Source organism: Prinia subflava, chromosome W, assembly GCF_021018805.1.
Source record: "Prinia subflava isolate CZ2003 ecotype Zambia chromosome W, Cam_Psub_1.2, whole genome shotgun sequence".
Taxonomy (NCBI): Eukaryota; Metazoa; Chordata; class Aves; order Passeriformes; family Cisticolidae; genus Prinia; species Prinia subflava.
In genome coordinates, this window is record NC_086282.1 from 5,630,085 (window position 1) to 5,640,145 (window position 10,061).

At 43.3% G+C, this 10,061-nt stretch overlaps 2 protein-coding genes across 2 annotated transcripts; both read left to right on the plus strand.

The window, feature by feature from the left end:
• Positions 1 to 368: 368 nt before the first annotated feature.
• Positions 369 to 9,572, plus strand: LOC134563398 (uncharacterized). The gene is made up of 2 exons (XM_063421306.1): positions 369 to 487; positions 6,004 to 9,572. Exon 2 carries the CDS (start codon positions 6,031 to 6,033, stop codon positions 7,264 to 7,266), a length of 1,236 nt encoding a protein of 411 aa, XP_063277376.1. The 5' UTR covers positions 369 to 487; positions 6,004 to 6,030; the 3' UTR covers positions 7,267 to 9,572.
• On the plus strand, positions 7,220 to 9,572 carry LOC134563397 (uncharacterized). The gene is made up of 2 exons (XM_063421305.1): positions 7,220 to 9,302; positions 9,333 to 9,572. The coding sequence occupies exon 1, from the start codon at positions 7,280 to 7,282 to the stop codon at positions 8,570 to 8,572; it is 1,293 nt and encodes a 430-aa protein (XP_063277375.1). The 5' UTR covers positions 7,220 to 7,279; the 3' UTR covers positions 8,573 to 9,302; positions 9,333 to 9,572.
• Positions 9,573 to 10,061: the final 489 nt, after the last annotated feature.

Sequence of the window (10,061 nt, forward strand, 5' to 3'; positions counted from 1 at the left end):
CGGGGCCCGAGGGTCCCTGGTTTTGCCTCACGACCTTCGTCAAGGTCCCCTGTCAAGGAAGGGACTGTGTGCAAGGGGCTCGGGCCTAACCCACGGTGTGTGTGTGTACCAAGCACTGAACTGCAGGTGTGACTACTGGACCGGAGCTGGCTCCCATGGGAACTTGTACAAAGACAATGGACGGCTGGACAGCCTGTGCTTACCTGCAACCAGGCCCAGACCTGCTTGGCCCAGACCTGCTCGATCTAAACGGTTGCACCTGGTTCCCAGAGCAACGGGGCTCCTCACAATGACTTTCGGGTGCTCCCTCCCGCTTCTGCCCGCCTTGGCCAGGTGCCCCCCGCTTTTGCCTATGTTGGCCAGGTGCCCCCCGCTTCTGAAATGACTATAAAAGCTTCCCCCTGTGACTCACACTTTGAGATCTCCCCACGGACAGAAGACGGATCCATTGGCCGGACGCCACGCCACGAGGACGCCTCTGCCGTTGGTAGCTATATCCCCCTGCCCCCCTTTCCTCGCTCTGTATCCTATTTTTCCTTTCTCACTCCCTCTGTCGCAAGTGTTGTTGGCACTCAATAAAGGTGCATTTGTTATATGATTAAACTGTTGTCCCCTCGAGTACTTTTTGCACTCTGAGATCACACGAACCTATCACGATTCCTGCTTGGATCGTGACATTAAATTGGCGTCACGGACAGGATTCTGACAGACAGAGGGGTTGCGAGGTTGTGTGTAGTCTGTACCAGGGGGAGGAAGTTTGGCTCCAGCCGCACCTAGCCCGTCACCTCGGTGAACGTGGTTAGAAAGCAAGGGGGGCCTCTCTGATTCCTCGCACACTGCACACACCTAAGGTGTAACAGCACCCCAAACTCGATTGAGGGCTCTGTTGTCAGAATTTCACAAAAGAACTTTGAGTGCAAAAGTCGGGACTGACTACCTGGTGTTAGGGGGAGACATCCTGTGTTGTAATTGAAGGTGAACCTCCCAGGTAGATAGGTCTCCCCACCCACCCAGGGAAGAAAAGGGAAGACACAGCCCTGCTGTGCGTGTGTGTGTGTGTAACTAAGCAGTGCCTCCCTGACGTGGTTTTGATCCCTACACAGACATGGCTGAGGAGCTCCCTGTAAAAGATAAAGCTGTATTTTATGCCTTGTTGGCAAAACACAATGCCCGACCCTCTCCTGGGGGAGAAGAGTGGGCAAAAGATAACTGGTTTAACTTGGAGAGTGTAACTGATAGAATATCTTCTTTGCAACATGAAGTAAAGTATAAATTGGGCAGAAATAAGAATGTCCTTGCTTCAGTTTTGGGAGCTTGTCTTACAGCAGCCATAGCAGAACGTAATGTGAAAATGAGTGAGGAACAAAAAATCATAGACTCTCTTCAGGATTTAGTAACAATTTTGCAAGGACAGTTAGATCAGGAGAGGAAAGAGTTAGATCAAGAAAGAAAAGAGAATCTTTTACTGAAAACAGCTTTGAAAGAATTATCTGTTAAAAACTCTAAACATGATGACCCCTCCCAAATTACTGTGGAAAAGGAATCTCCTTGTAACAATCAAATATATCCACAAAAAGATTTGGAATTGGCTAAAGAAAAAACAGATCAAACTGAAACCTCGATGCCAAAATTGAGACCAGTAATTAAAATGGAATACAATTACATTAATGATGAAGACACTGACCCACATATTACAACTAAAGAAGTCCCATACACAGCTACTGAATTAGCAAAATTGAAAAAAGACTTCAGCCGACTCCCACATGAATCAGAAACAGAATATGTCTTCCGAGTGTCTCTCACCGGAGGAGATCAAATTTTATTATCAGAACAAGAGGCTGGTGGTTATTGGGGTCATGGTGTTTTCTTAACAACTGGAGATAAGCGCAGACCATGGTCCCTAACTCAGCGTGCAGCTTACTGGGCTGGGGGAATTAGTGCCTTGGAAAGAGGAGACCCTTTGGCCCTAGTTGGTAGTTCAGACCAAATTTTAGAAAACATTCATAAAGCTGCCTGTTTACAAATGATACATGAAAGAAAATTACTTTTTGGTTGTGAATCACCTATGCAATTGCCGGTAAAGCCTGAAATTATGACTCCATTAATCCGAGGCTTGCCGGAGACCCTAAAACCCACTGCGATTCTTTTACAGAAAACTATAGCTACAATGACCCCACTTGATAGGTTAGACCGGTTTCTCGGTAACCTGAAGGATCAACATGATTCTTCTGATTCTGATAGCACTTCTTTTCCAACACCCCCAGAGTCACAAGTACACTCTCCTGTTCGTGACCGTAAAGTCTGGACATGGAGTGAAGTTGCAGAAGAGTTAATCAATTATAATAGGAAATATGGTTCTGTGGATATTCCAACAGAAAAACCTGAAAAAACTAAAAATCTTAGACACATTGTTCCCTTAGGACATAAATCAGAGAAAACTAAAGGTGTTCCACATACCACTGTTAATAACCCCACTGCCTTTAAAGGCAACACTGATAGGGGAAGGTTAACCTCCAGTCGACAATATTGGTGGTCGTTGGGGCTGAAAAAGGGGATCCCCAAAGATATCATGGATGGCCTGCCAATTAATAAATTAAGTAAAATTGTGAGTAATTGGCATGTTTCTAAACCCATTTTACCACATTCTCCTATTGTAAAATACACTCAACCCACCGCACCCCCTCCACAGGCTTCGGGCACCCAGCCAGAGCAATCTCTTTTACCAGTTCTGGGTGCCGAGCCAAAGGTAAGCACTGAGCTAGAACAGTTTCTACCTGCTCGCAGCACCCGTTTAGTTTCAGATGTGTACCCCACTGAATCTAAACAGTTAAACTAAATTCTCCGTCTCTCGGTGGGCTGAGGGATGGAGATTGGGTGTACTTAAGAACGCTCACACATGACAAAACAACTGGAGATTTATGGATTACTGCAATAGTTGGCCCCAAAAGAGTACTTATTGCCTTTTTAGTTGATACAGGAGCACAAATTTCTGCATTAAAAACTGCAGATGCTTGGAAGTGTGGAGTTGTTCCGATGAAAAAACAATATTGTGTCTTAAATGCTTTAGGTACCCCCAGTGTTACACACAGAGCTTTAGCTAAGGTTTTGTTGCCAGGAGAAGAGGATTTGTTAACTATAAAAATAGCAGTAGGAGATTTTGAAAATAACTTGATGGGAATGGATGTTTTAGCAGGCAGACAGTGGACAGATTCAGAGGGCTGTTTATGGTCTTTTGGTATACCACAGCTTAACATAAGGTTACTGCAGATTGCACCATCACTTCCTTTCAGCAAAATTACCAATGTGAAACAATACCCTCTTCCTTCTGGAGCCAAAGAGGGCATCAAACCTGTTATACAGGATTTGCGAGAACAAGGAGTAATAATTAATACACATTCTCCTTTCAACTCACCTGTTTGGCCAGTGCGAAAGCCTAATGGTAAGTGGAGATTGACTGTAGATTATCGCAGGCTAAATGCCAACACAGATCCACTTACCGCAGCTGTGCCAAATTTAGCTGAATTAATAACATCAATTCAAGAGAAGGCTCACACCATTATGGCAACCATAGATGTTAAAGACATGTTTTTCATGATACCTATACAACCAGAGGACATGGACCGTTTCGCTTTTACTTGGGAGGGACAACAATACACTTTTACTAGACTCCCCCAGGGATACCGACACTCTCCCACTCTAGCCCATCATGCTTTGGCTAGAGAATTGGAACTAATACCTACACCTGACAATGTAACTGTGTACCAATACATTGATGACATTTTAGTGGGGGGAGATGAAGTAGAAATAGTGGGAGATATTCAGCAGAAAATAATTTCCCACTTGGAAAGTCTTGATTTGCAGATACCCTCAGAAAAAATTCAGAAACCTTCACAAGAAGTTAAATTTCTGGGCATTTGGTGGAAAGGGGGTATGACATGTATTCCCCCTGATACCCTAACTTCATTAGATCAAATAAAAATGCCTGAATCTAAAAAAGATCTTCAGCAAGCTTTAGGATTGTTAGTGTTTTGGAGAAAACACATTCCAGATTTTTCTATTATTGCTAGACCTCTTTACCAGTTGCTGAGAAAAGGAGTGAAGTGGGATTGGACTCAGTCCCAGGAGGAAGCACTGCAATTACTTATCTTTGAAGCCACAGCACACCAAGCACTTGGTCCTATTCATCCTACAGATCCTTTCCAAGTAGAATGGGGTTTTGCTTTTTCTGGATTATCAGTGCATATTTGGCAACGAGGGCCAGAGGGCCCCACTAGACCCGTTGGTTTTTATTCCCGAGGCTTTAAAGATGCTGAAAAGAGATACACAGTTTGGGAAAAAGGGTTGTTTGTGGTTTGCTTGGCTCTCATTGAAGTAGAAAAAATTACATGGCAACAAGCCATTGTTTTGAGAGGCCCTTTCAAAGTTATCAAGATTGTTACCACTGGGGCTGCCCCCCCTGACGGGGTGGCTCAAAGGGCTTCAGTGAGAAAATGGTACGCCCAAATTGAACATTACTGTAACACATTTAAGATCACTGAAGGTGCTGTTAAAAACTTAGCCATTCAAGAAACTGAGAGCTTGAGTAATAGCCAGGACAAACCTGTTTCTGTGATTAAAGTAGCCCCTCCCTTTTCCCCCGAACAGTCAGAAAATTCATGGTTTACTGATGCTTCTGCTAAGCGGGAGGGGAAAGTATGGAAATACAGGGCCGTAGCCTTACACACTTCTTCTGGTGAACAAATCATCACGGAAGGAGAAGGCAGCGCACAGGTTGGGGAACTTACAGCTGTTTGGAGTGTTTTCAAGCGTGAAGCACAGAATACTTCCCTTGTTTGTATTTACACTGATTCCTATGCTGTGTTTAAAGGCTGTACAGAGTGGCTTCCTTTCTGGCAACAGAATGATTGGGAGGTTAATAGAATCACAGTATGGCAAAAGGAAAAGTGGCAAGAGATCTTAAACATTGCTAGCCAAGGAAATTTCGCTGTGGGATGGGTTGCTTCTCACCAGACAGATGGGAATTCAGCAGGAGAGTGGAACAATAGAGCAGATGAGTTAGCTAGACTGAATCCCCTAAAAGAGGAACAAATCACAGAAGACTGGGATCGGTTATTAGAATGGCTGCATGTTAAAAGAAAACACACAGGTGCAAAAGATTTATACAGAGATGCTCATGCCCGTGGCTGGCCGGTTACCAGAGAAATGTGCAAATCATGCATTTCAGCCTGTGAGCAATGCCGAAAACGGCTTGAAAGACACCCTTTGGAGGATGACCCTTTGCACTTAAGAGAAAATAAGGGTCTATGGGATGCTTGGCAGATAGATTATATCGGTCCTTTTAGAAGGTCAGGAGGTAAACATTTTGTTTTAGTAGGGGTGGAGATTGTGTCTGGGTTAGTTCAAGCCGAGGCTTTTCAAAGAGCTACTGGAGATAACACTGTTAAGGCATTGCAAGAGTGGTTTGTGACTTTTCCTAAACCCCAGGAAATACAATCTGACAATGGGTCCCACTTTACTGCAAAGGTGGTACAAGATTGGGCAAAAGGCGAAGGAATCAAATGGATTTTTCACACCCCTTATTACCCCCAAGCCAATGGTATTGTAGAAAGAACTAATGGTCTCCTGAAACGATTTCTTAAACCTCAGGAAGGAGGTTGGGACCTTCGGCTGTGGGAGGCTTTAAAAGCTGTAAATGACAGATGGGGAATAAATGGCTGTCCCAAAATCACTGCTTTTTGCCCAAAGGCTTCAAATATAATTCCTGTTTTACGGGGACCAGATGATTCAAGGAACCCAAGTCACTACCCTGGACAACCTGTTTTGGTGGACCTCCCTACAGTGGGAGAAGTACCACTCGTGTTAAAAACCCCTCTGAATAAATATGCATGGATTGCATCTGATGCTCTGGGGAAAGAACATCGGATAAGCACACGGTGGATAATTCCATCATTTTAATTTTCTGCCCTATTAGTGGCAGGCTCTGTTGTTTTTGTTTTCTTTCAGAAGAACGTCGAAGGACATGTGTACCAGATGAACATGATACCTATATTAATACTTCTCTGCATCCTACCGCAACACCATGGCCAAAACCTTGTCGAGTGGCCATGGTCAGAAGCTACTGTCAGGTTTACCAGCATCCAAGGATCCTTTCCCAGGGATCGTCGCCCAAACCTGGCAACTGTGGTACTACATGACTCTGAGGTGTACCATTCAAGTGACTGGGGTTGGGACCAGAAAGATTGGTCCAGAACCCTAACTGGGACCTTTGGCGAGAAGATTCAGGTAGGATGCAGAAAAGTAGAGGGCTCTTCACATGAGAAAGCTTCTAGTATTGCCATTGCCGGGAACTTTTTGGAATCAAACATTACAAGCAGCTTGCACCCCAACATCACAGCAAACCTTTGCCATACAACAGCATGGGCATGTGAGAAACAAGTTCCTTTCATATTGTGTTGTCGTCAAAGGATGGTAGGTAATTTTCCCTTAGACCCTAGTACTAACAATGTGGAAATTACGAGGCTTTGTAAAGACGAATCTGGTGACTGTTGGCACAATTTTACGCTGACCAAACCTACCTATATAACATGCAATTGGCAAAAAATAGATCAATCGGGTTTGCAAGGTTTGGTTTACAAATTTAAAATGAATGTCGTGGCAAAGCCCATATTGAGTATGATGGTAGTATACCAGGGTGAAAATGTCTCTTTAATGGTGGATGACAAAAATAAGGTTTTCCCTCCTTTTGTGGTATCACAAGGTGATGACATAGCAATAAGATGTGAATTGAACAATGGAACACACGCAGAACCAGTGCACGGTTACAATATAGGACCTCATGGCCGTGTTTTGTCTTGTGAATTTCAAAATCAGAACTGTTGGTTAAATCTAACCAATATACAGTTCTCCCATAAAATCATGTGTGGAAAAAACAACACTAAATGTTGGGGAGAACTTGATGTGGATGTTGTGATGCCCACTTCCCAACCCCCGGTTGTGTTAACTCCAAAGATTTTTGAAATTGGGCCATATATCATCAAGAAAACTGGGCAACAACAAATTCTGTTTAATCCGACCTGGTCTCTCAAACAAGTAAAATTGTTGATGCAGAATAACATTTCAGAAATCCAGCCAGCTTGCTTACCCTTTTTACAGACTTCTTTTGAGGGGTGGGATACCTGGTTGCAGAAGCGTAGTCCTTCTAAGAAACGAATGACAAGAGACAACCCGTGTCGTGGGAACAGGGTTGGGAATTTTGAACAGCATTGATTCAGAAGTGTTGATGAATAAATTAGCTGCCACAACAAGAGATTTGACAAGACTGCAACAGCCCCTGTCCTCATCTTTATCAGCTTTGGGGACCCAACAATGGTTGTTATCAAATATACTTCCAAATTGGGAAACAGTGCATGTAAATGACCACAAATTAATGATTGATGCACTTAGTATTGCCCAGAATAACATTTCCCTGGCTTTGAGTTGTGTTCAGGCCCAACTGTGGATGCAATCGGTGGCTGCTTCCATAATTAGAGAGGGTGAAGAAGGTACTTTTCCCACCGAATTTCGGAAAATTATTTGGGATAGTGCCACTGATTTTGAAAAGGATTTTCAATCTTGGTGGAAACTGGTAAATTTTACTTATGATCCTAGCACAAATATGGCCACAGCTTTTGTACTAACTATACAAAATGCTTCAGTGTATTCAGTTTTCCCTGTCATTGCTTTAGGATTGAATCACGATGGAGCTGTTCTCTATCCTTCTGAACATAGAGAATGGGCCCGTCAGGTTGGTAAAAAATGGCAAACTGTTAATTTGGAAGCTTGCATTGTCCGAGAACAACAAGGGTTCATCTGTGAAGGTAATGCAATTAGAGCTCAGGACATTTGCCTTGACACTGAACAGAATGTTTGTCATTTTGAGGTTTGTTTTAATAAAAGTCTTGAGACAGTGCTTGTATATATAGGCTATGGTTGTGTATGCTTAAGAACTATTTGTGATTCTGTGTTTGTAGAAGGTGTAGAAATAGGTGTTAAAAATCATTCCAATCTTTGTGTTTGTAATTTTACCAAGATTGAAGGATGTGACTTTTCTTATATAGCTCCAGTTACTTCTCACTATCTTTTGCAGACCAATTATACACTCATTCACAAGTTATTTCCTACACCCATTGGGATGAACCTTACTTTGGTAAAGCAATTGTTGCTTCATCGGGATTTGAATAACATTCTAAATAAAATTAGAGAAGATGGACAGAGAACTTTGGTGACAGTATACCACAATGTAGAAAAGATACACCGTGTTTTGGAAAGAGTAAAAAAGGATGCTGAACACAAATGGTGGGATACTCTTTTTGGATGGTCACCTACAGCTACTGGAGTCTTGAACAAATTGTGTCACCCTATTATTGTTCTTTTAATTTTGGTATTGATTGGTTTTGTTTTATCAGCAATCTTATACATCATGAATTGGAAAATGATGAAACAAATGAAACGATTGGTTTTGGTAATGGATGCACACAATTTGGTCAATAGCTCGTTCGCCATGGATGTTCCCAAAGTTATTGACACAGAGTGAATTGCACTAACAGCAAAGTAAAGATTGTTTGCTGTATATCTTAAATTGATTGTTGTGTTTTTGATTTTTTGTGATTTGTTTTGATTGTTTGAAAGAAAATTGTTTTATTGTAATTATTATTGATTGAAATTGTTTAACTAGAATTGTTTGATTTTCTAATGATTAATTGATTGTAAACTTAATGAGAAAAAATTATTAATAACAATTTGTTTCATTTCCTTTGTCTCTTCCTTTTGTTTTCCTCTTTCCTACTTTTCTTTATCCCTCTACTCTTTTTCCCTATTTTTCCGGGATATGCTACTGACGGCTTGATGAGTCCTGAAGACTTCACAACCGCGCTGCTGAATCAACGGAGTTTTCTTGACGACGATCGTGAGTCACGGGGTGGTGTGAGAGTCGGGGCCCGAGGGTCCCTGGTTTTGCCTCACGACCTTCGTCAAGGTCCCCTGTCAAGGAAGGGACTGTGTGCAAGGGGCTCGGGCCTAACCCACGGTGTGTGTGTGTACCAAGCACTGAACTGCAGGTGTGACTACTGGACCGGAGCTGGCTCCCATGGGAACTTGTACAAAGACAATGGACGGCTGGACAGCCTGTGCTTACCTGCAACCAGGCCCAGACCTGCTTGGCCCAGACCTGCTCGATCTAAACGGTTGCACCTGGTTCCCAGAGCAACGGGGCTCCTCACAATGACTTTCGGGTGCTCCCTCCCGCTTCTGCCCGCCTTGGCCAGGTGCCCCCCGCTTTTGCCTATGTTGGCCAGGTGCCCCCCGCTTCTGAAATGACTATAAAAGCTTCCCCCTGTGACTCACACTTTGAGATCTCCCCACGGACAGAAGACGGATCCATTGGCCGGACGCCACGCCACGAGGACGCCTCTGCCGTTGGTAGCTATATCCCCCTGCCCCCCTTTCCTCGCTCTGTATCCTATTTTTCCTTTCTCACTCCCTCTGTCGCAAGTGTTGTTGGCACTCAATAAAGGTGCATTTGTTATATGATTAAACTGTTGTCCCCTCGAGTACTTTTTGCACTCTGAGATCACACGACCCTATCACGATTCCTGCTTGGATCGTGACACCTACCCCCATCACCCCATGAAGATCCTAGCACCACTCAGTGCTATCAGACAAAACAGAAAAACCCAGCCCTAAGGCATCATAAGTACCCATCGCATTTGGCTGACAAAGATTTTGCACCAAACTGATTATACTGTAAAGGCCAGGTTATGTCATGAGATCCTGATGAACAGAGTTTTGCAACCTCCTGGGACCCTACAATTTACCACTCAGGTTTCTCTAATTGTAAAAGGTTACCATGGGCTAAACTTAGAACAGGCAAAACCAAGGAGGAAGAACCATAGTACATGACATGTTCAAGACAAAACTGAGGAACTCGGGAATCAAATCTCTCTTGAAAAATCCTTTTTCAATGTATTAATGTGTTTGCATTTGTCACTGCAGTCCTCCTGCACTTCATGGGAAACTACACCTCT

Coding starts and splice junctions, on each gene's coding strand:
- LOC134563398 (XM_063421306.1), top strand. CDS start 6,031: ATGAACATGATACCTATATTAATACTTCTCTGCATCCTACCGCAACAC.
- LOC134563397 (XM_063421305.1), top strand. CDS start 7,280: ATGAATAAATTAGCTGCCACAACAAGAGATTTGACAAGACTGCAACAG.